Genomic DNA, 25,340 nt, shown 5'->3' on the forward strand with positions numbered 1-25,340 from the left:
CTCTCTCTCTTCTTTGCATATGTGTAATGGATAAGGACCTATAACTCATACCGATATATCTGTGCACTTAAACATGTTTTGTTTATTTTCTATTGTTTAACGTTTATGCTAATAGGAACAACTTATTAGTATATTATCATGATAGAAGTATTAAGGAGTAAGACTATATAAGTTACTTCTTCCTAGTCCTTTTTGAAGTTGTTTCTTTGGGGTGATGCACTTGGAAAAGCATTTCAAACGAAGAATGCAACAGTCAATAAGTTGAAGGCATGATGCAATTACTGCAAGTAAGGGCTTTAATGGGTGGCTCCAAACAAAATATGCTATGTCCTGAGTTGTGAAACACATCTAGATGTAAAAACTATGAAATAAAAGCTGGAATTCTGAACGTTTGTCTCAAATTCATCTTTTGACCTGAAACCCAAATGTCATATATATATATATATATATATATATATATATATATATATATATATATATATATATATATATATGTGTGTGTGTGTGTGTATTAGTGCTGTCAAACGATTACAATTTTTAATCTGATTAATCACACTTTTTAATTTTGATTAATCATGATTAATCAGCTAAATTACTTGCATAATATAAAATACAAAATACTGTAATATTTTGACATTAATGCATTTTATTATCTTAATGTCATTTGCAAACATTGATTAATTGCATGTACGTAATTGCATGCATGCGTGTATTGCTCAAAACATAACAGCATCATATCAATTGGGTGCAATTCAGCAATTATATTGCAAAGAACGTGCTAAATACTGATGAAAACTTGGTAACAGCATCATATCAACTGAGTGCAATTCAGCAATTAGAAATTAATTAAATGCAAATTACTTTTGTTTTATCTAAAGTCCCGTCGGGGTGTTTTTTAAAGCGAAATTTACCACCGAGCACACCAACTGGAGTCACCCCGCTCATTTTGGAACAACAGGCGTAGGAAATGCCGTGCATTGACCTAATCACTGACCTGTGCAGCCTTCAATGTAACCATCCGCGGTTACGTTCAATGCTCAAGTGTGGTCGAAAAAAATAGTGCGATTAATCTGCGTTAATATGTGATTAATTAATCTATTAACGCTTTAACTTTGACAGCCCTAATATATATATATAAAAAGAAATGAATGGACTTGCCGTTGTAATACTTTTGGAGGGGATTGTATCAACAGCAAGCATTTAGTCACTTGGTGACAAGGATCCAACAGACCAGAACATTAAATACTCTTATGTTAATCATGGATGATGGCGTTTTTGGATAATACATAGACAAAGTAGCTTTTGTGTACTGAATATCATGTGAAATGTTCAGTTTCATTTTTGAGTGTTCTACTCTTCTTGACACATTCAGGAAATAGGATCTGTTCAGTACTGTGGGTTTTGCATTTGTTTCATAATTTTATATACATGGATTGATCACATTTAGCAAGTTGCAACATCCTCAGGCTGGCTTTAAAAGGGGTTTGACCAGCCTCTCCCACAAGTGGGCACTCAGTAGTACAGGACAGCGTTGGCCTTGACAGCACTACCTCCACCTACATGTTTGATTGTACATGCTTCAGCAGAGCTGCTGTTCAGACGAACACACATTCCAACTGACAGACTCCAGCTATCATCCACGAAAGGTGAGTCTTTAAAATTATATTCCATTCATTTCAAATGTCTTACCACTTGTGAGTTCCAAGGCAGCCAGAAAAAAAAACACCCAATTATATGTAAAAAAACAAAACAAAAAAAAACAAAAATGGTCTGGGTTCTGTAGCCCAATAGTTGATCACTGTTTTTTTTTTTTTTTTGCTTTTTACTTGAAAGTCTTTTTTTTTTTTTTTTTTTTTAAAGAATGAACAGTAACCTATTTAATATTTCACTATTTCACAATATCTGTTTTCTGGAATACAATGATACGCGAATAAATCCTTGCAGAGTATGAAAATTAAAAATTCATGACACCAGTTTTTTTTTTTGTTTTTTTTTCATGTCTGCTCCCAAGTTTCATTGCCACTAATTGCAAAACTTGTATAAAATGGACAGAATAGTACAGTATCTGTGATTTTGTTCTAATATAAGTTATTTTTAAAAATCATGTCAAATTTACTGTATAAAGGAGTACTGATTTTAGTTCAGGGGCCACATTCACCCCAAGTTGACCAGTATATTCGTATAAATAATGACAATTCCAAAAAATGTTTTCCCATCTTTTGGGTGCAAATATCTCAATGACTAATCACAAAATAAAGCGGGAACTTTCTCAATGTTATTTTATAAATGTAGATGGTACCAAAACAAAACAAAACAAAAAAAAAAAAACAAAAAAAACAAAACAATGGATCACACCAAACAAAGTTCTTTTGAACTGAAACATTTTGTAATATCCAGTCTCTTAAAATATTTGTGCAGGAACAATTCTGGATAAATGAATAACTAAATAAAACCTAAACTTTGAATAGAGGATGCAAAACATATCCCCATAGTTGATGCAGGTTTAATATAGTCTTGATAAAGGCTGATTGACAGTGAAAAAAAATAATAAGAAAAACAAACCACTTAGCTATGTCTATTAATGACATAACAAATTAGAAACAAATTAATAACAAATTAGAAACAAATTAACTGCTAATATAGTAGCTTGCAAAAAGGTGTATTTTAGTAAAAACACAAATAGTGAATCATGAAGTAAGCATTAGTTTGCATATACAATAAGCAACCCAGCTACAACCATTAGAATGCATCAAATTATTTTGTACATTCCTGTTTGAACTGCATATTTTCACATTAAATTACTAAACAAACAATGATACATACAGAAGTTACACAAAGTTTCTTACTGCATATATGGACCGGATGAGATCTTCTCTCTCAGCCGTTGTATCTGTGCGCTCAGCCTTCTTAGCTACAGTTCCCTCCAAAAGTATTGGAACGGCAAGGTCAATTCCTTTTTTTTTTTTTTTTTTTTTTTTTTTGAAGAGCTCAGAATTGTTCATTCGGTAGTCTTACCGATTCAACGTCTTGTCATCATTGCTCTTTTCTTTTTTTTTTTTTTTTTTTTTTTTTTTTTTTGTGTGTGTGTGTATGTGTGCGTGCGTTTGCGTGCGTGCGTGCGTTTGCGTGCGTGCGTGCGTTTGCGTGTGTGCGTTTGCGTGCGTTTGCGTGCGTGCGTGTGCGTGCGTGCAAATACTTATAAATTTATACTCATTCATTCACCTAAAACCTTATAAATATCCCATTACCCTTCGCCTTAACCAGGTACTTCAGAATCTTGCCAGAGTCGTGAGATTTAAATGGTCAGGAGACCAGAGAAAAGGTCAGAAAAAAAAAGAAATAAAGAGAAAAGAAAGGTAAATCAAAGTGACATCCAGCACCGACCAAACACTTCCTGCCTTCCCCATGATTACAAAATCAAAGTCTTACGCCAACCCCGGAAGCCTCTAAATTCCAGCAAATTTAGCGAGATCTCAAGAGCCCAGAGGAAAAACTAAAGAGAGGAAGGAGGGAAGGATCGATAAGGCAGAGTGAGATCAATAGAAGCCAGTACATCCAATCCATCAAAGTGAAGTCCAGCACCAACAAGACCCCTCCTGCGTGGTTACAAAACCGGAGTCTTATGCCAACCCCAGAAACCTCATACTTCTAATAAATTAAGATCTCAAGTGACCAGAGGAAAAACTAAAGAGAGGAAGGAGGGAAGGATAGATAAAGCAAAGTGAGAACCACAGACACCAGCACCAACTGATTCAAGGGGCTGTGGGAGGGAGAGGGTACTTCTGTTGAGTTTCAGTAGATGCTGGTGCGACGGATCTGGCATGCATAAGGACCACCACCAAAGAAAGAAGCCGTCAACCGCGGTCCAGCAAAGCGAGCACCCCCCCCCCCCCGGAATCCCCAGGCCGCGGCAGCACCAAGGCCACCCCCAAGCCACCCGAGCGGACACCGGTCGGCGAGCCGACCCAGACACCCGGAACACCCCCGCCCCAGCCCCGGCCCACACCCCCGAGCCCAAGGCCGCAGAACGAGGCCCAGCGGGCCCCCACAGCGCCCCACCGGTCCCCAGCCCCCATCCCCCCACGACCCCCCCGCACCCCACCCAAACCCGCCATCCACCACGACCCAGGCCCCACCACCCCCGACCCCCAAACCCCCGAACACACCCCGACCCCCAGCACCCAACCCCCCACCCACCCATACCTCCACCCCCCCCCCCCAAACAAGCCGCCCCCCCCCCGACGGCCGCCACCCCCCCCCGCGAACCCGGCCCCCCGCGAGAACCCCCCACCCCCCCCCCCCCGGAAACCGGCACCGGGCAGCAGCGCAGAGAGGGAAGATGTGCCCACCCCACCTCCAGCCGCGCGAGATTTGCACAGCGGCGGGAGGGGGGAAGCAGAGGAGGAAGCACCAGGGGAGAAGGCGGAACACCAGAACACCGAGCCCGGTGGGGAGAGGCCCCGGTCGTCACGCCAGAGTACAAGTGACACCTAACCCTGTTACTGAGTCCGCCAGCTCGCCGACTGGCGAGCTCTACCCTTACACCGTGAATGTGGCCCCACCCAGTGTATATACAAGTGTGTGCGTGTGGTGCATTAAAATTGGGAGCAGGTGAGTCGGAGCAGAGGGAAAAAATTTCCCCTATTCCGACCCACCCGTATCCCCCCCCAAAAAATGAATATGTATATGTGTGGTGCATTAAAAAAGGGAATGGAGGGACAAAGTGGTGGGGCAGGGACACAAATGGGGGGGACCACAGCGCTGCCAGGCACTGCAGTCCATCCCCTCTGATGGCTCCCCGCCCCAACTCACCCCTCCCCTTGGACGTGAGGTGCATTAAAATTGGAGGGGAGTTGAAGGGTGAAGACGGTGTTTCCACCCTTCCCCACCCCACCAAGAAATGTGTTGTGTGCCCTATGTGTATATTTACAAAGTGTATAGTGCAAGCTAGTGAAGTGAGTAAGAGGAGCGACCAGCGGGGCCTCACCCAACCCGGCGGGTGTAGGTGGCACGCCCGCCCCCCAGCACCCCCACCCCCCGCCGCCCCCCACCTCATCCACCCGGCACCACAATGGGCGGACAGCCAGCGCAGCAGGGCTACCGGACAGCCCACCGGCCACCGGAGCCCGCCCGGGGCGCCAGGAGTTATACCGGAGCGGGGCAGGCCCCAAACCCTCGCCCGGCCCCCGGAGCCCGACACCCGGGCCGGGGAGGGAGCCCCAGGCCCAGGGAGAGGGAGGGGGAGGGGCCGCAGGGCAGACAGGGAAGGGGGGGGGGGCGGGGGAAGCGGGGAGAAGACGACAAGAAGGCGAAAGGGCGGCTGCAGGGCAGGAGGCGGGGGGGGAGAGGAGGAGGGAGGGCGACAAGGGAAAAGGGACCGGGAGGCAGAGGAGGATGGGCGGGAGGAGGCGAGGAGGGAGAGGCGACGGGGGGGAGGAAGGGGGAGGGGAGAGGGAACCACGGGGCACACCGGAGGCCCACCCACCCCGAACCGCGCCGCCGGGCACGGAGCAGCGGACCGCGCCGGGACGGCACCGCCCCGGGCACCAGGGGAAGCACCCCAACACCGCACCCCACAGGGGGCCCAGGGAGCGGCCAAGACGCAACCGCCACCGAGCAGACAACGGGGGGGGGGGCAGAACCACCCCCGCCCGACCACAGGGGACGGCGTCAAGAAAATTGACTAATTAGCATGCAGTAACACCAAGTGTTGATGCTTAGTGCCCACTAGAAATAGATCTTAAGGAGTTATTGAGTATAGTGTCGTATAGTGTGGTATGCTCGAGCCCACTAGCAGCAACTAGGTTCCTGACTATATAAAAATAAAAACAATCAGATACAAAATACCAAATACAGGAGCAGCGAAAACAGAAGTTGTAACGATGTGGTGGCTCTCGTTAACAGGCAGAATCTTGGCAGGATTAAGTTGCCAAATTGAGATTAAAATATTCTATGTACATAGACCATATTTGTTTAAATCTTGATACTTGATTTTTATTTAAGGCAGAGATTTTTTCCATTGAGATATAATTTATTAGTAAGTTTAACCAGTGGTCGATATTTAGAGATTGTTTATTTTTCCAATTGACAAGGATTATTTTTTTAGCAATAGTAAGGGCTATAAATATAGATTGAGATTGTTTACATGGTAGCTCAGTTATTGTTAAGTCACCTAGTAAACACAGTCTTGGAGATAAAGGAAGCCTACAGTTTAATATATCAGCGAGCTTTTCCAAGATTTTAGTCCAGAAATGCAGCACTGGAGTACATGACCATAAAGCATGAAGATAAGTATCGGCAGTGTTTTGTGAGCACTGGAGACAAATGTCGGAGTCAGAGAGTCCCATTTTTTTCATCATATATTGTGTAATATATGTTCTATGAAGTATCTTATATTGGATAAGTTGCAAATTTGTCTGTTTGGTCATTTTAAATACATTTTCACAGATTTGGGTCCAAAAGTCTGGTTCCGGAACTATAGACAAGTCTTTTTCCCATTTTAAAGTCGGTAAATACGTTTTATTTGTGTATAAAAATAACTTATATATTTTTGATATTTTCTTTATTGTTGTTGGAGAAAGCTTTATAATATCTTTAGCTAAGACAGGCAGTTGGAGCGTATCCTGAAGTGTTGGGATTTGTTTCTTAACCATATTTTTAACTTGCAGATAATGTAAGAAATTTCCCTTTTTTATTTCATATTTCTGGACCAAGTTTGTATACGATATAAACTTATTATCTGAGAAAAGATGATGAAGGTGTGTAATTCCTTTCTGCTCCCATAGGCTTAAATGGAACGACTGATTATTAAGTTGAAAGTCGGGGTTATGCCAAATGGGAGAGAGCCCACAGGGCGCCAATTGGGAGTTTGTAATTTCTAATGCCTTCCACCAGGCAGTCAGGGTGGCGGCTATCATTGGGTTTTTAAAACAATTATGTCGTCTTATTGATTTTGTAATAAAGAGTAAATCTGACAGTCTAAGATTATTACAATCCTTCTGCTCCAATTCCAACCAACAGTTAGTATCTCTGTTGGGTTGTGTCCATAGCACAAGATATTGTAGTTGATTAGCTAGATAATAGTACATAAAGTTTGGTGCCTCTAAACCTCCTTTAGATTTACTTTCCTGAAGAGTAGATAGACTAATTTTGGCTTTTTTTTTATTCCAATAGAATTTTATGATAGCAGAGTCCAGCGATTGGAACCAGTTAGACGTAGGTTTAAATGGAATCATTGAAAATAAATAATTAATCTTTGGTAAAACTTTCATTTTTATAGTAGCTATCCGTCCTATTAAAGAGATCGGAAGATTATTCCAGCGCTCCAGGTCACTACGGATACTATCCAATAATGGTGAAAAATTTAAAGAAGTTAATTCAGTTAACTTAGGTGAAATTTTAACACCTAAGTATTTTAAATTACCTGTAGGAAAGGAGTAGTGTGGATCCTGACTTGTAGGATTCCATGAATTTTCTGTAATAGGTAATAATGTTGATTTTGTCCAGTTAATAGAGTAATCTGATAAGTGAGAGAATTTAGTTATTAATTTAAATGCTTCCCCTAGCGAGATAGCAGGTTCTTCTAAATAGAGTAATATATCATCGGCATATAGATTAATTTTATGTTCTATTGTCCCGGAGTGGATTCCTTGGATCCGTCTATCCTGACGTATAGCTAATGCAAGCGGCTCAATAAATATAGCAAATAATAAAGGAGAAATTGGGCACCCTTGTCTTGTTCCCCTTTGTAAAGTAAAACTCTGTGATGTAATCCCATTAGTAGTAACTGTAGCTTTAGGAGAATCATATAATATTGAGACCCATTGAATGAATGACTCCCCGAAGCCGAATTTATTTAAGACAGCAAAGAGGAAGGACCAGTTAACTTTATCGAATGCTTTTTCTGCATCCAGCGAAATAACAACTGCCTTTTTATCATACCGCTGTGACATACTAATCAAGTTAAAGAGTCTCCTAATATTATTAGTAGAATGACGACCTTTAATAAAACCTGTTTGATCACTATGAATAATTGTCGAGATTACCGTCTCTAATCGAGATGCCAAGGCCTTAGCGATAATTTTAATATCGGTATTAATTAGTGATATCGGTCGGTAACTTGACGGGAGGGTAGGGTCTTTTTCTGGCTTTAATAAAAGTTTAATTGCTGCTATATTCATATCTTGACGTATATCACCTTTACTTTTAATTTCAGTTACTACTCTTAGAAATAATGGAGCAAACATTAACCAGAAATGTTTAAAAAATATAGCCGGAAAGCCGTCTGGACCAGGTGCTCTGCCATTAGGCATACTGTCTAAAGCACGATACAACTCATCTATAGTAAGCGGGGTATCGAGAATATCTTTATGTTCAATAGATAACTGAGGTATATTTAAGCTGTTTAGGAATTCCTCAATATATTCAGGGTTAGGTCTATTAATTTCTGTGTATAGATTTCGATAATAGTTATAAAAAATATGGTTAATTTCTTCTGGTGATTGTGTGCATTCACCATTTATATCTTTAATAGCCGTTATAAGAGATTTTTCCCGATTCCGTTGAAGTTGATTTGCCAGGAATTTACCTGATTTATTATTATGTTCAAAATTATTATATCTCAACTGTTGTATTATAAACTCTGTCTTTTTAGATAACATGTTATCTAACTGTATTTTTATATTCTGTAGTTCTATCCATATTTGATTATTTGGGTTTAATACATATTCATCCGTTAGTTGTTTAATTTTATCTTCCAGGTATTTTTCTAATTTTTGATCCTGTTTCTTTTTATAAGTTGAATATGATATAATTTTCCCTCTAATTACCGCTTTCCCTGCTTCCCAGAGAAGAGATGGAGATATATTTGGAGAGTCATTTATTTCCAAAAAATCTGCCCACTCCCTTCTAATAATTTTATCAAACTCTACGTCTTTCAGTAATGAGATGTTAAAACGCCATATCGGGGGAGGTTTAAAGGTAGAGTCAATTTGTAGAGTGAGGGAGACTGGTGCATGATCACTTATAATTATAGAATGTATTTTTATAGCAGTTTTATCAACAATAGAATTATTTGTAAGGAAAAAATCAATTCTTGAGAATGATCGGTGCACAGCAGAGAAGAAAGTAAATTCCTTCTTAGTTGGGTTTTGAAGTCTCCAGCCATCGCTGAGGCCAAAATCCTCCATATATTCATCTATTACTTTAGCGGATCGTAATCGCCTTGTATATATCGTATTATTAGAACGATCTATTAACGGGTTCAAGACCGTGTTAAAATCACCTCCAATAATAATAGTAGAATTTGTTGCTAAATCGAGTAACCGAGAGAAAAATTCATGGAAAAAATCAGGGTCATCATTATTTGGGGCATATAAGTTACCAATTGTATATACTTTATTAAATATAGTTACCTGGATAATAATATATCGGCCCTCTAAATCTGTTACTATATTATTTAGAGTAAAGAATAAATTCTTATGTATAAGTATAGAGACACCTCTTTGTCTACTATTATAGGAGGCAGAGTAAACTTGACTAAAATTTTTATCTATAAATAATTTTTCTTCTGATTTTTGTAAGTGGGTTTCTTGTAGGAGACAAATATCTGCCTTAAATTTTGAGAGATGGTCTAAAATTTTTATTCTTTTTGCCTGGGAGCGAGCGCCACACACATTCCAGGAGACCAGAACTAATTTCTGCATACAAGCAATATAGACTCAGTCTTATGTATACATCTATATAAGCTGCTTATTAATATTAACATATTGTAGGATAGCAAAAGAGTAATTAGGCAATTTATATAATTTATATAAAGAGAGAGATAGCAAGTAGATAAGTATAATAGTGAAGAAACGTGGGGGGAAGTGAGTGTGAAGGAAATCTGTGGGGGATTCAACATAACAATACACCAGTAAATGGTGACCTAAGCGAGATTATTATTATTATTATTAATTTATTTTTTTTAAGAATATATTTCTATATTATTATTATTATTATTATTATTATTATTACTATATAGCCTATGCATAATATAAATTCATATTCTATTTCGTAACCCATTATCCATACATATACATACATATACATATACATATATATACATATATACACATATACATACACATACATATACATATACCTACGTCAAATAATCACACAATGCTCGGCTCTACCAATTGTCAGTTAGAACAGCCAAGGGGTCGAGGTTGGGTTTCGGAATAGCTGGCCGTCGATATATAATTTATCAACGACCATCGAAGTCCGTTTACCCTCCTGTCTATTTTGTTTCATGATAGGAAACAGTACTTTTCGCCGCTCGTTTATCTCTCTTGGGAATTGATCATTCATCCCGAAAGATGTCCCTTTGAGCTCCCGTCCTTTACTTTTTACCAATTCTTTATGTTTAAAATGTTCGAACTTAGCAATAATAGGACGGGGCTTATTGCCCTTACGAGCTCCGAGCCGGTGTACACGGTGAAAAGAGATATTATTTACCGTCTCCTGTGGGATCTTTAGCGATGATGTCATGAATTTTTTTATCTCATCCTCTGGATTATCTGGAGAATTTTCGGATATACCTGAGAATATTAGATTTTCCCGCATACTACGGGATTGAACATCTAAGACCGTTTCCTTTAGCATTTTATTTTCCTTTTTAATCGTCTCCAACTCGGCTGTGACAGCGACGAGAGAGGAGCGTAGCTCGGAGTTATCGCATTGGAGATCGCTTACCTGTTGGCTAACGAATTCCAAACTTGCCTTTAATTCTTTGACGTCCTCGCGGATAAGACAGAGGACGTCAAGTTTTTTATTTATGGAATCCAGCATACTCACCGATACGTCGGCGGTTGCTAAATCGTCCGTGTCTGTTGACGAGTCATTTTTCCTTTTTTTTTTCGAAGGATTATCCCGACTAGCCGCCGGCTCATCCATCGCGCAGCTATAAAAATGATCGTCAATAAAACGTTCGAGGTCGTCCACACTGGATAATATTTCCGATCTTTCTTAGAAAAGAAAAAAATCGGCAAGGTCAATTCCTTTGTTTTGTTGTATACTGAAGACATTTGGATTTCAAGTCAAAAGATGGATTTAAGACAAACGTTCAGAATTCCAGCTTTTATTTCATGTTAATGTCATCTAGATGTGTTAAACAACTCAGGACAGAGCATCTTTTGTTTGACACACCCACTTTTCTAGTTACGTATTGGAACAAACATTATTAAATCAACTGAAAGTGAATAGCATTTAATACTTGGTGCTGGTGGCATAACACAGTTCATCAGAATGTCGGATTGTTCATTTGAAATGCTTTTCCAGGCATCCTCTTTCCATTCTTTTTATAGGGTTTCCTTATTCACGCTCCTCTTCAGGAGATAAAATGCATACTCTATTAGGTTATGGTCCAATGATTGGCTTGGCCAGAGACCTTCCACTTTTTCCACTGGATGAACTCCTTCATCGTGTTGTCATTGTGTTTTGGATCATTGTCTTGTTTCATGATGAAGCTTCTCCCGATTAGTTTGGACGTATTTTGATGTGAATTGCCATTTTTTTTTGTAGACTTTCAAATTGATTCTGCTGCTAGCATCATGAGTTACATAATCAATAAAGACTAGCGAGCATGTTGCAAGCGTGTAAGCCGAAGAAGCCATGATATTACCTTCACAATGCTTCACAGATGAGCGTGTATGTCTTTACTTCTGTACTTCAATCCCATTTTACGGACAACAAAAACAAAACAAAGGCATTGAACTGAGGAATAGGTTTGCTTTACTCTCACTTGAGCATTAAAATGAGATCAGCTCCTGGGCAACAAGCAGTGACAGTGATATTGCTGGTGCAAAGTAAGTACCATTGCAGGAACACAAAGCTTCTGTGCTTTGCTAAAAACATTGCAATCACATGGTAAAATGGGATTGGTCTTAAGCAGAGGATCAAATTACTGACTGCTAATAATTTTCGACGCAGCGTGCGTCACAATGGCAAAATAGCAACTGATAAGCGATCACTCTGGTATCAGTCCAATTGAAAAACAGTCACACAGTGATTCTCATTCTTCACTCAACAGATGTTTCAACTTCTTCCAACCCTGGATTTAGCTAACAATTTGACCACACATATTGAATAATCAACATTACCACAAACCTCTCCAAACCAGTCACAACTGGACTGAATCCCAACCTCACAAAACTCTTTCTATGAAAGTCTCCCACATGGATTTCACTCACATGATGAACAACAACGCAATCAATATTGGAATACAAATCATACCACTTCCATCCCCCATATTCTCAGACCCACCAGTCTTGTTGGATCTCAGTGCAGCCGCTGCGACCATGTTGAAAGGTGCTTGGGTAAGATACTTTGAGGGCTGGACCGCATTTTTTCTGGTGCGCAAAATTTATTTATTTTTGCTGATTTTGACTAATTTCCCACATAAGAATAACATGGATTTTTTATTTATTTATTTATTTATTTTTTTAAAGGGGGGCAAATCAACTTGGAATGGAGATGGGTTAGTTAAGATTCAATCCTGAACCAGAAGTGTTGTTATGCGTTTTACTGGTTTAGATATGCAAATATGTAATGTCCAATGCAAGCATTTATGGGTCTGAAGGGGTTAAAAGGCCACACCGGAGACACTAGAAACATCTATCAGTCACGTTCAAAAAATTGTGTTCACTTAAAAAGTGGGTGGCATCAAGCAAGAGGTGCCCTGTCCTGAGTAGGTTAACACATCTCGATGTAAATACCATGAAATGAAAGCTGGAATTCTGAGCTTTTGTCTCCTATTTAGTTTTCATCTGAAATCCAAATGTCTTAAATCTACAACAAAACAAAAAGGAATTGACCTTGTCATTCCAAAACTTTTGAAGGGGCCTCTATATGCATGTCCCAACACTTGCCAGTTCTATGTTGCTTGTGTCAAAAACAAAAAAAGTTTCAAATTAAGCGTCTGTAAGTGTACATGAGCTCACACTTGCCGGAAAACCAGAACAAGCCTTGTTGGCCGGATTACCTGATGGGCTGGTTCTGATGTGGCCACGTGTTTTGACACTCTTGCTCTAGGTAAAAGTAAATGTCGAAGGCCGGAGCAAAAGAGGAAGAAGACATGTCCAAATGGAACGTAACGTACTTTCTAGTTCTTTGTAGTTCTAAAGTGAGACTCCTTTGTCCCATAGAAAGATGGAGGAGCAGTCAGCCAGCGAGCCGCCCACACAGACCTTTGTGACGGCCGACTATGCAGTCTTTGCCTTCATGCTACTGGTCTCCATGGCCATAGGAATCTATCAGGCCCTGAAGAAGCAGCCACAGGATGCCGGCACTGAAGACTTCTTCACTGGCGGCCGCAGCATGTCAGCCGTGCCTGTTGGACTCTCGCTCTGTGCCAGCTTTATGTCAGCTGTCCAGGTTTTAGGAGTTCCATCTGAAGCTTATCGCTATGGATTCAAATTCCTCTACATGTTACTTGGACAAAGCATCAACTCTGTGCTGACTTCCTTCTTGTTCCTGCCTGTTTTCTTTCGACTTGGCGTCACAAGCACCAATCAGGTTGTAGTTGAATTCCTTCTGAATAAAATGTAAATACAGTACAACTTGCATTGCAGCCCAGGTTAATTGTAATTTTAAAATTTTAATTCACAATTTAAATGTGTTATTATTTTTAAAATTTCACTTGTCTGTATCGAACAGCATTTTTGATTACTTGGAAAAGAACTGTTAAGGTTCCGGTGCGACCAGAGAGTGGATCCCAGAATCACAGAACACAGAGGAGTAAGCGAGAGGTTTTATTCACCAAAACACGTGAATATGAACATAAAGCGCTGGACACAGCCAGGAAAAAGGTTAACAAAAGGTGCTTGAAAATTGCAAGGAGGGAAATTAACACAACACAAAAAGACCCGAAGGCTACAAACCGCAAACACAAGAAAGCAACAACTTACTATAGCTATGAAACACGCCACATAAAAGTGGGAACAAAAAGAGCAAAACTTACGTAGATGAAAATCGAGAATCTTGGACTATAATAATAATTAGCGAAGGCGAAAAACAGTAGAAACACTAGACGATGGCTGTGAGCAGACGGCGCAACGAGCCGACAGTGGCTGCAAGGAGTCCCAGTCCTTATGAAGGCCTAATAGGTGATGCCCTGCAGGTGTGCTGCAGGGGACACGCCCCTCTCATTAATCAGGCACTGTGAGACAAGGAAAACACACTGAGAGCCCAGCAACATGGCAAGAACAATGTAAAAATAAATACATTATTATTATTATTATTATTATTATTATTATTATTATTATTATTATTATTATTATTATTATTAGAATAATAATAATAATAATTATTATTATTATTATTATTATTATTATTATTATTATTATTATTAGTAGTAGTAGTAGTAGTAGTCGTAGTAGTAGTCAGTACTGGACTGGTCATCTGGCATACAGGGCAGATACCGGTAGGGCCGATGAGGAGCTATTTAATTATTATGAGTCCAGCCCGGATGGTATTATTATTATTATTATTATTATTATTATTATTATTATTATTATTATTATTATTATTATTATTATTATTATTGTTATTATTATTATTATTATTATTATTATTAGTAGTAGTAGTAGTACTATAAACATGTCCATCTGACATGCAACACAGCTCCTTCGGCTAGCTAAGTTTAGTCACTGCTCTGACTTGGCACTGATTCGTGTGGCTCGTAACAGCATAAAACAAAAATCTATGCTGGTATTGGCACATTTTTATATTACAGTTTTGCTATTGCTCAGCACGTGCCGCTCTTTCACAGAGTTTAAAAATAGTCTTTTTTTTTGCGCAACGAACATCATGAAAAGATGATCAAAACAATATCCCTCTTCCACATACCTTTGCTCTTGTCAGAGGTTAGGATACGGCATGCTTGGCTTTGACATGAGTTACTACATGCACAACAGCACTTTTCAATGCAAGGAGCCGTGTCTGGGTGCTTGATAAGTGCTCAACAATAAATCCCATAAGGACCCACCATGACACAGGTGTGACAAAGCTCCTTGACACATTAATGTTAGGTTAATAGCTCAAGTCCTGAAGCGATATACTATACAAACTGGTGCAATGGTGCAGTCATGTGACTTTATATGAGTCTGTGCCCATTACAACCGTGATCAGAATGATTGACACATGTCAGGGAGGCAGCGCATTTTAAAAAAAAGTTTGCTTTTGGTTGATAAAGGTAAAACCATTTCATGACGAATATTGTTTCATAATTTGGTCCGCCAGTTACACCCACTCTTGAGTGGCCCCTTGATTCGGCCCCTTGTGTATAGATGTCAGCGCTTCTCGATTAATATTTTGTTATAACCCCCTCGCCCCACACAATTTCGTGACACCACTATAAATAGCATCATTTGTCTATAAAATTGTTGAAAGTACACTTCTGCTGATGAATGATCCTTCTGCACTCTTGACAATAAGAGTGCCACTGCCACCAACAGGAGGGGATGTGCAATTACACTTCATTCTAGTATGGCCAAAAAAAAAACCAAAATGTTCTCCCACTTTTTTCCTTTCTAAAGTGAAATTAATTAATTAATTAATTATTTAATGGGTGTTTATAATGGCAGACATAACCAATAAAATAAAATTAAATGTATATTAGTCTGGGTTCTTATGTGATAATTATATTGAGGAGAGATGAATGACAGTGTTCAATTATGACATATTATTATTCAACACATGTACAGTGTGATGATAAGCGAAGTGCGCATCTCGAATTCAAGGTGCATTATGGGTAGCGGCGTGGTGCATTGTGGGTAGGCGAAACTACCAAACGGTCATTGAAAATGAATTGGATCCAATGGAATCGGCTCTGATAGAAACGTTTCAACGGCTGGAAAGTTGCTGTTTTTATTAACATGCATAGCATGTGGTTTACTGATATCGGGGAAGTTGACTTGCAAGCTTTATAGTGTACAGTTCGGCAAAGATTGTCACCACTCTAATCTCCGCCATTCAAATTGATAGGGTAGTTGGTAGCCTCGTTTTTCCCTCACGCATGCGCAAACTTAATGCGCACTTCGCTTATTAAAAAACTGTTGTCTTATCTTGCAATTATACTTCAATAGGTGTCTTGTGCCAAATTTGAACTACCAACTGCCTCGAGAGAGACTTTTTTTATTGTAAATTTGTGGTGTCGAGTATTTCTCTGCCAAAATGTTGAAAGAATGTCGGTGATGATCAAACCAAATGAATATAAGAGGTGAAGAATGATCGGGAATGTTCTAAGTGTGGCCTGTCCGCCTGTCACAGTATCTGAAGATGAGGTTCGGCAGAGGGATGCAGCTGCTGGGGAGTGTCCAGTTTCTTGTGGCCACAGTAAGACAAGCACACACTTTGTCTTATTCCTTGCTGTACGTCAGGGATGTTGAAAAGTTGTTTTTGCCGCTTTCAGCAGACTCAAATTTGCATATCATGTTTTGCACCAATATTGACAGAACAGCAGAGTATTCCCAGCAGGATGTTGCCTCATAAAAGTAATACAAATTGTGTTGGCTTACCCTAATGTTTGATGGTTGAATTAACAAAATTGAATTACGTAGAACCGGTTTTAAAAAGTAAGTAAGGCTGTAACTGATAGTCAAAAGCATATTGCCGTCAGTGATTAAAAACAAACAAACAAACACACACAAAAAAGCTAAAATATTAAATTAATGTATTTGTTGTACAAGCTTAATATTCACAGAAGTATAGTGATGTTTGACTTTAACTGTATAAAGGTAGTAAACAATCCTACCATACAAATACATTGGATATTGCATGTTGAAATCATCCATCCATCCATCCATCCATCCATCCATCCATCCATCCATCCATCCATCCATCCATCCATCCATCCATCCATCCATCCATCCTCTAAACCGCATGTCTAATAATGAAATTTATCATGTTTTTTTTTCTTTGTCTATTTGCTTTCCCCAGCTGCTGTACACTGGGGTGGTCATTTACGCACCTGCATTGATCCTCAACCAAGGTGGATGAGATTACCTGCTCACATAACTTTAAATTATTTTGTTAAATTTTGTTATATGACCTTTGGTAAAGTGCTGGACAGACAGTTGATCTTGTTAAAACCAAAGAAAACAATATTGTTGTAAGTCATACGCAACAAAATGGCAACATTGAGTAAAATGGCATGTTTAAAAGTTAACAAGGATTTCTTCTGTCTGCTCGACCTGAATCACGTGTATGTAGCCTACCTTATATAGCCAATTAGCAGTTTCTTTTCCCTTCACAGCAACTGGACTCAATATGTGGAGCTCTCTTTTCTCTACTGGAATCATCTGCACATTGTACACAACCCTGGTAAAGTCATTAAGCATGTCCACTTATTTCGACATTCCCATCAGTGTTCAACAAAGGTCATTACATGTCTCAAGATATTGCTGTGTGCTGAAGTGTCTCCTGTATTATCGGTCTGTTATAGGGGGGCATAAAAGCCGTGATCTGGACAGATGTTTTCCAGATTGTTGTCATGTTTTCAGGCTTTGTGGCAATTTTCATCCATGGCACAGTTCTGGTGGGTGGTCCTGCAGCCGTACTGGAAATTGCTTACAATGGATCACGGATTAACTTTAACGAGTGAGGACAACCTCATTAGTCAAAGGGTATTCTTTGTGTGAAGATAGAGCCAGCTGATCTTTTGCTAAGACCCACCTGCACACACTCCTGTTGTAAAAAGCAATCAGGATGGGTGTTTGTCGCATCACTTTAGCATTTTGGAAAAGAGTGTCATTTTACAATTCAATGCTTGCTTTGGAGACAAAGGTGTGTCAAGTAATATTGGACAGAAGTGTCCTTGAGCAAGATACTGAACAGCCAGTTGCTACTGATGCTGCGTCAACAATAGGTAAAATGCAGAAACAATGGTAAAAGTGCTGTGAGTACCTAAGGTAGAGAAGCACTACACAAGTGAAAGCCCGTTTATCATTTAATCAAAAGACTATCATATCTGACACAGGCATAGCTATATCCAGATCCAGCATTATCTGGTTTATTTTCAGGTTTTAGGATTAGAAGAAAAGGGACAAGTGTCACCTGTGCAGGTGTAATCACCTATTAAATGAGCAAATCAAATTGAAGACTTGTAAAAAAGTATGAATTTTAGAAGTGTCAAAATTATGCGATTAATCCATCACTAATTGATTATCAAATTAATCAACTATTTTATTCACTGAATAGTTTAGAGTAGGGGGTGTCACTGTCAAACATAAGGCCCGCGGGCCGGATCAGGCCCACAAATGGGTTTAATCCGGACCGCGAGATGATTTTGTAAAGTAAAAATAAATAAATAAATATATTTGTAATGTTGGACTAATTAATCAGCCGGCCGCAATCAAAACATATAGATTTGTAATTTCACAAGCAGTCCTCAGATGAGCAATGCAACTTGTGCGGGTAATCGTCCTGGATGTCATTATTTTACACACAACTTAAGCTATGGTTTGTTTAATTATTATTATTATTTTTTGTAATCACCGACATATATACGACACAAATTCAATTACTAGTAACACAATTAGATATGACAAGGATTAACGTCCTTTTAATATCATTAACTGCGCCATGCAATGGATTCTGGGAACAATATATATGCAAAACAGGTCGATTTAACACGTCTGCAATGTATACCGGAAAAGTGTTGCTACGTTCCATTTGCATTCGTGTTATTTTTCGGAACAATATGATTACAGTTAAGCTCCGTAATTTAAGGCTGGTCCACGAAAATCTCTGTATAAATTACGGCAATTGTTTTTAAGTTATATACCGTTATTTTCCCGATGCGGCCCACTTGATAATATATTTTCCTCCATGCGGCCCCTGTGCTAACATGAGTTTGACACACCTGGTTTAGAGAAATTGTTTAACTTAAAAATTAAAAATGATTTTGTTATTCACAAAAATGAATAAAATATAACTAATAAATCGATAAGAGTAACTTTTCCTAAAAATATTCAGTCGTGATGACCCTTAAAAAAAAAAAAAAAAAAAAAAAAAAAAAAATCATCATCCCCTCTGTTTTGTTCTAAATTCTACATTTCGGGTGAGGTTGGCGGTGGAGGGCTTAGCAAAAGGTCAGGTGATTAATTGTATGGGCCTATTTGGTATTTTACACAACTTTGTACAACTTCAAATGAAATAATTGCATTTAAAGAGGCTATCTTTGGATGTTTGTACAGTTTTGACTTTGACCCACGACGGCGTTATACCTTCTGGAGCTTGACTGCTGGGGCTTCACTTTTGTGGCTGTCCATGTATGGAGTAAACCAAGCTCAAGTCCAACGCTACGTCTCTTGTAGAACCGAGAGACAGGCCCAGTGGTGAGTCATCAATCGGCAACAGAACACACACAGAAAGACCACAGTCTGACATAATTGATCCTTTACATGATGAAAATTTACTCCCGATTCAATTGGCAAAATATTACACCCCTGTAAATCTGAATGAAATTCCATTTGTGTTCGGCCTGTTTATTCAGACTGAAGTGTTTATTTGGACGATTTTCATTCTGTGTGGGCTTGGAACCAGATTCTAATCAGAATACAAGGCTCCATGTAAATCTGGCTAATGTTAAATTTATGACTGTCTTGCAGGGCAATATTTGTCAACCAAATAGGCTTGTGCCTAATTGTGGGGAGTGCAGCTGTCTGCGGCATTGTCATGTTTTCTTATTATATTCAGTGTGATCCACTCATGTCTGGCAGAGTGTCTTCTCCTGATCTTGTAAGTTGAATACTGCTTCGTGCTGTGTTTTTGGTCATACCAGTACAGTTTTTTTGTATTTTTAGATTGATAGTCCAGTATGATGAAAAACAAACAAACAACAAAAAAACCCCGAAACATGTCATTTAGTAGTTCATTCGTATAATGGTTGACTTTAGTGGCCACCAGTGCTTCAGTTTGTTTGAATTTATATACAATAATACTGATTAAAATTTATACAACCACTGTGAGAAATAGATTACAAGTTAATTGACTCTAACACTATTTTTCTTCCTTATTTTCATGATGTAGTATATGCCATACTTTGTGCTGGATATATTCCAAAACTATACTGGCTTTCCGGGTCTTTTCCTGGCCTGTGCATACAGCGGCACTCTGAGGTATTTCAATGTGAAAAAGAATTTCTTATTTTATTTTATTCTTATTTTTATTTTTTTTATCTATATTTTATTTTCTTATTTATTTTTTTTCAAACTACCCCCATCACACCCAGACTTCAAATGAATGCAACTAATTCTTTTTAAGCTAGGGCTATCCAAACCTTTTTTTGTCACAGGGCCACAATAAATAAATAAATATCCATCCATCCATCCATCCATTTTCTTGACCGCTTATTCCTCACAAGGGTCGCGGGGGCTGCTGGCGCCTATCTCAGCTGGCTCTGGGCAGTAGGCGGGGGAAAATAAATAAATAAATAAATAAATAAATAAATAAATAAATAAATAAAATTAAATAAAGGATGCAAGGGCCACTTGGAAATTTTGACTTATCAAACACACCAAAATCAGTCAATCAAGTACCGGTAATTGCATGTTTTGTTTTAACTTCTACCTGAACAGCTTTCAATAAAGCAAATAATATAATATCATGCAGCCCCTACACTGAACAACACTTAGAAAAAAAAAACAGCAGCAAGCTGTCTTAAGATGATCATTTTTAAAGCAGTTACTTGGGAATCATTCATGTGATATTTTCACAGTTTGGATTTTGACATTGAGCAGAACGTGGAATAAACCATTTTTGCTTGTAAAAATTTTTTTATTCATCAATGTTAAAAAGAGAAATATTACTTGTTTAATTGTAAAGAATTTGCATATTAAGAAAAGTTCTACAGTATATAAAAAATTTATTAGGAGTAGATCTCATTTTTAGTATATGCCACGGGACGCTTACGAATGGATATTGGGCCACCACTACTACTTCTCTAAACACTGGTCTCACTCCGGTCCACCTCAACAAGTCCAATTTAACTATGAAATATTGTGATGATAAAAAAAGAATTAAATAAAGACTTCCCCTTATCCATCACATCTTACTCAGCACGGTTTCCACGAGTATCAATGCAATGGCTGCAGTCACGATGGAGGACCTCTTCCGACACTATCTGCGACACGTGAGCCAGAAGAAACAGCTCTATATTTCCAAAGGACTGTGTAAAGTTGAATACAATTCATCCATTCATTCACTTACTATTTCATATGTCTCACATTTGTTGAAAATGTACACGACTTAGGATGTTGGTTAGTAAGAATGAGCACATACAGTGAGGCAAAAATAACGTCATTTTTATTTGTTCTTTTTTTAAAGCCTTCCTCTATGGAGTTGCGTGTATACTGGTAGCTGTTTTTTCCTCATTCCTGGACTGGGGAGTTCTGCAGGTAAACAATCAAGTAACCAATTTTGTGCATAGCAGCTTCATCCTCTGTTCTGTGATGCTGGTTTTCTTCCAACCTGTTCCACTTTCAAAATAATTGTCTCATTTGCTCCAGACTATTAAATTGTCAGTCTTGATTAACTCATTCACTCCCAGCCATTTTCACAGAAGCAATCCCGTTCGCTCCCGGCTGTTTTACGGGATTTTGACTGATTTTGCAAGGCCCAGAGAATATTGTGTTCTATTGCTATAAAAGCATGGAATCTATCAAAAGAAAGATTAAAGTCTCTTCTAGTTTTCGTTTTGCAGCAATTAGCATTAGAAGAGAGCTAAGTTTCATCAGTTTTCACAAATCTATTTAAAATTGCAAGTAATTGAGCTTTTTTCTAGATGGCCCTGGTTGATCTCCTTTGCTCTGCTGCCAACTGCTGGCCGTTTGTGTAATAACTACCATTTCTGGAACCGTTCTTTGCAGTTGAGAGGCTGCATCAAAGCCTTATGTATGCTCTAGTATAAAAACAAAAACAAAAACGTATAAATACGTCTTTGGGACACTTAGAACATAAAAAAACGTATTTACACGTTATTGGGAGCAAATGACTTAACTGCTCAGGCAGGGATGGCCTGCCCATCTGGCATACAGGGCAACAGTGGGCCGGCGTCGTTTGGGGCCAATGCGATGCCATTCAGTTATTAACTTCCTCCATTTTACCCCAAGATTGTGATTGTGCTCTTTCCTCAGGGGTCCTTTACAGTGATGGCCGTGATCAGTGGTCCATTACTAGGTGTATTCATCTTGGGGATGTTTGTTCCTGGCACAAATAGGCTGGTGAGGCCACAACTGGCACAGGATTTTTTTTTCTCTCTCTTGGTTCCTTCCCCCAAAATGTTTTGTTTGTTAAATTAAGAGGTGCGCATTTTGACGTTTCAGGGGGCATTCATAGGAACAGCAGCTGGATACTGTGTCTCTCTGTGGCTGGCTGCTGGTTCCATTCTTTACCCGCCCAATTTGAGGACCATGGGCGTGCTGCCTAATTACGCAGATGAGTGTGAGCTTGGAAACTTCACATTGAATGCCACTCAGCATCAACACACCATCTCAGATCCACTTCAACCCGACGACCCAAGGTCAGTGATCCCTGACAAGCAATCATCTTTTTCAGTAATCAAGTTTATTACATACACGCAAGTAAAAATGATCTGTGTGGAGCTTATAATATTAGTGATGGTCAAGACATTCCGAAAGTAAGGAAATTAAAATGGAAATTAAGGAAATTAAATTGAGTCACTGTCTTTAGAAACTAAAGACCAAGTTCGAAATCTTGGGGTACTAATAGACTCAGATCTGACCTTCAGCAATCATATTAAATTCATCACTAAAACAGCCTTTTACCAGCTGAAAAACATATCCAGACTGAAGGACTGCATGCTTCAAGCAGACCAAGAGAAGCTTATCCATGCTTTTATCTCCAGCAGACTAGATTACTGTAACGGTCTTCTGACTGGACTCTCTCAAAAGAACATAAGACAATTGCAGCTCATTCAGAACGCTGCAGCTCGAGTTCTGACCAAAACAAAAAGATCAGAACATATTACTCCAGTACTTAAGGATTTACACTGGCTCCCTGTCAGCTGTAGAATCGATTTTAAAGTTCTGCTACTCGTCTATAAATCACTAAATGGTTTGGGTCCTGAATATATCCAAGAAATGCTGATTGAGTACAAGCCCAGCAGGGCTCTGAGATCTACAGACTTGGGCCAACTAGTGGAACCCAGAGTTCGAAGCAAACATGGTGAAGCTGCATTTAGCTATTATGCTGCACACAGATGGAATAGGCAACCAACAGAAGTGAAGTCAGCCCCGAGTGTAAATGCTTTCAAATCCAGGTTAAATACTTTGCTTTTTTCTTATACCTTTGATTAGGGACTTTTAAACAGCTTTAATTAAGTGGTTTTTTTAATTATTATTTTTATTTTTATTTTTATTTTTATCATTTTAAACTTCCTTATGTTAAATTTTTTAAAGTTTGTTGAATAATGTTTTAAGATTGTTAGTTTGTAACCTATTTTCATTTATTTTTCTTCCTCTGAATGTTAACTACTGTTTCTTGATGCTTATGTGTTGTCTTTCCTCGTGTAAAGCACATTGAGTTGCCTTGTGTATGAAATGTGCTATACAAATAAACTTGCCTTGCCTTGCCTTGCCTTGCCATTAAAATGTATGTTTTTTTCTTCATATCTAGTGGCCTGCATAACTTTTACTCCATCTCCTATCTATATTTTGGTGCCGTGGCAACAATCTCTGTTGTACTAGTTGGGCTCCTCGTAAGCTATGCTACAGGTAAGCATACAGCACAAAGACACTTATGGCACATTAAAGGGGACCTGACACAGAATTTGCCTTTTTTTTTTTTTAGGTTTTTGATCATAAATATGCATTTTATAAGTCCCCACAATTGTGAGAAAAACGGTGACGGTGAGACCAGGGGTCCAAGTTCGGTCATCGAGACCCCCTATCCAGCCTGTTTTCCATGTTTCTCTCCACTAACACACCTGATTCATGATTGGGGTCGTTATCAGGCTTCTGCAAAGCTTGCTGATTAGGTGATCATTATATTCAGCTGTGCTGAATGATGGAGATATGGAAAACAGGCTGGATAGGGGCTCTCGAAGACTGCACTTGGAGACCCCTGGTGTAGACAGAAGCAGGTGGCACAGGAGAGCCTTGGCCACGCCCAACTCATTTTGCAAAATGGAAGCGCTTGGAATCAGGCGAGCCTTGGACATGCCCACCAAAATCGGCCTGTTTAATGCTGGGTTCACATTAGAACTTTTTGTGGAACCTGTATTTCTACAATAAGGCAGAATTTCACCAAGAATAAAAACAACTTTGGATACAATATTAGTGCATCCAGAGGATGGTGGTGTCGCTGCTAAGTCCGTGTCAGGTCCACTTGAATGGACTAAGCTCGAGGGCCAGAGTCCTGCGTTTTTTCGAGGTATCTCTACTCCAACGCACCTGATTTAATGATCAGGATAATTATCAGGCTCCTGCAGAGCTTGCTGATGAGCTTAAATATGAGTCAGCTGTGTTGAACGTGAGAAACCTCGAAAACCTGCAGGACTGCGGCCCTCGAGGGATTCAGTTTGACACCTATGGACTAAGCAATTTTTTTTTTTTAACTCTCACGTCTAATGTGTCCTTGGACAAATGTGAGTGTAAACATGCAACTTTTATATCAAGGCTATGCTCAGATTTATTGGTTGTTTTTATCACTGTGGAAATGAGCACATTTCTCCCAACATACAGGACCAACGAAGAGAGCTGATATTGAAAAGGGTTTATTATGGTGGGACTTGGGTAAGAGGCAAGCGGTCATCCAATTAAAGTGTGAGGTAAGTGATGTCACATTCCCAATACTTATACTCCAAAGCCCCAAATATATTAATTTATGTATTTTTACTTCAGGGCACGTGTAAAGAAACGCTATGCTTGCCTATGATGGAGCCACAACCAAGTGATGAAAACCACATGCAAGAAATGGAAACCTTTAACACTATAAAGTCCACCGGCCAATAGTGAACATCCCTAGAACATAATGCAGGACTATTTTTGTGCTTTGTCCTGCAGATCTGAATTTCCCCTCATGGGATAAATAAAGTTTCTATTAACCAAATTTGTTCTCACTCAATGGTGAGCAATCAAATATTCATTTAAACCATGCTGTCACATGAGTGAGCATTTTTAAGGTCAAGGAGCCATGTATTGTGTGTTTGAGTGGGTGCTCAACAAGGATCATAATGTTGAAAGAGAAATGGAATGAAATTATAATGATGCCATACATTGAGAATTAATAAAACTAAGTTTTCTTTTCTCTTGTAATTTACCATACTACATTTGAACTAG

At 39.2% G+C, this 25,340-nt stretch overlaps 1 protein-coding gene across 1 annotated transcript; it reads left to right on the forward strand.

The window, feature by feature from the left end:
- The first annotated feature begins 1,507 nt into the window (after positions 1-1,507).
- Positions 1,508-25,110, forward strand: LOC144026806 (sodium/iodide cotransporter-like). Its single transcript, XM_077533810.1, has 16 exons — positions 1,508-1,646; positions 13,185-13,554; positions 16,309-16,374; positions 16,978-17,029; positions 17,294-17,361; positions 17,483-17,637; positions 19,236-19,376; positions 19,650-19,779; positions 20,071-20,159; positions 21,100-21,212; positions 21,367-21,437; positions 22,176-22,262; positions 22,365-22,561; positions 23,677-23,774; positions 24,744-24,829; positions 24,903-25,110. Exons 2-16 carry the CDS (start codon positions 13,189-13,191, stop codon positions 25,011-25,013), a joined length of 1,830 nt encoding a protein of 609 aa, XP_077389936.1. The 5' UTR covers positions 1,508-1,646; positions 13,185-13,188; the 3' UTR covers positions 25,014-25,110.
- The last annotated feature ends 230 nt before the right edge of the window (positions 25,111-25,340 follow it).

This window comes from Festucalex cinctus, chromosome 10, assembly GCF_051991245.1.
Source record: "Festucalex cinctus isolate MCC-2025b chromosome 10, RoL_Fcin_1.0, whole genome shotgun sequence".
NCBI classification, from domain to species: domain Eukaryota; kingdom Metazoa; phylum Chordata; class Actinopteri; order Syngnathiformes; family Syngnathidae; genus Festucalex; species Festucalex cinctus.

Coding starts and splice junctions, on each gene's coding strand:
- LOC144026806 (XM_077533810.1), top strand. CDS start 13,189: ATGGAGGAGCAGTCAGCCAGCGAGCCGCCCACACAGACCTTTGTGACG. Junction 13,555..16,308: donor GCGTCACAAGCACCAATCAG/GTTGTAGTTGAA, acceptor CGCCTGTCACAG/TATCTGAAGATGAGGTTCGG. Junction 17,638..19,235: donor TCACGGATTAACTTTAACGA/GTGAGGACAACC, acceptor ATGTTTGTACAG/TTTTGACTTTGACCCACGAC.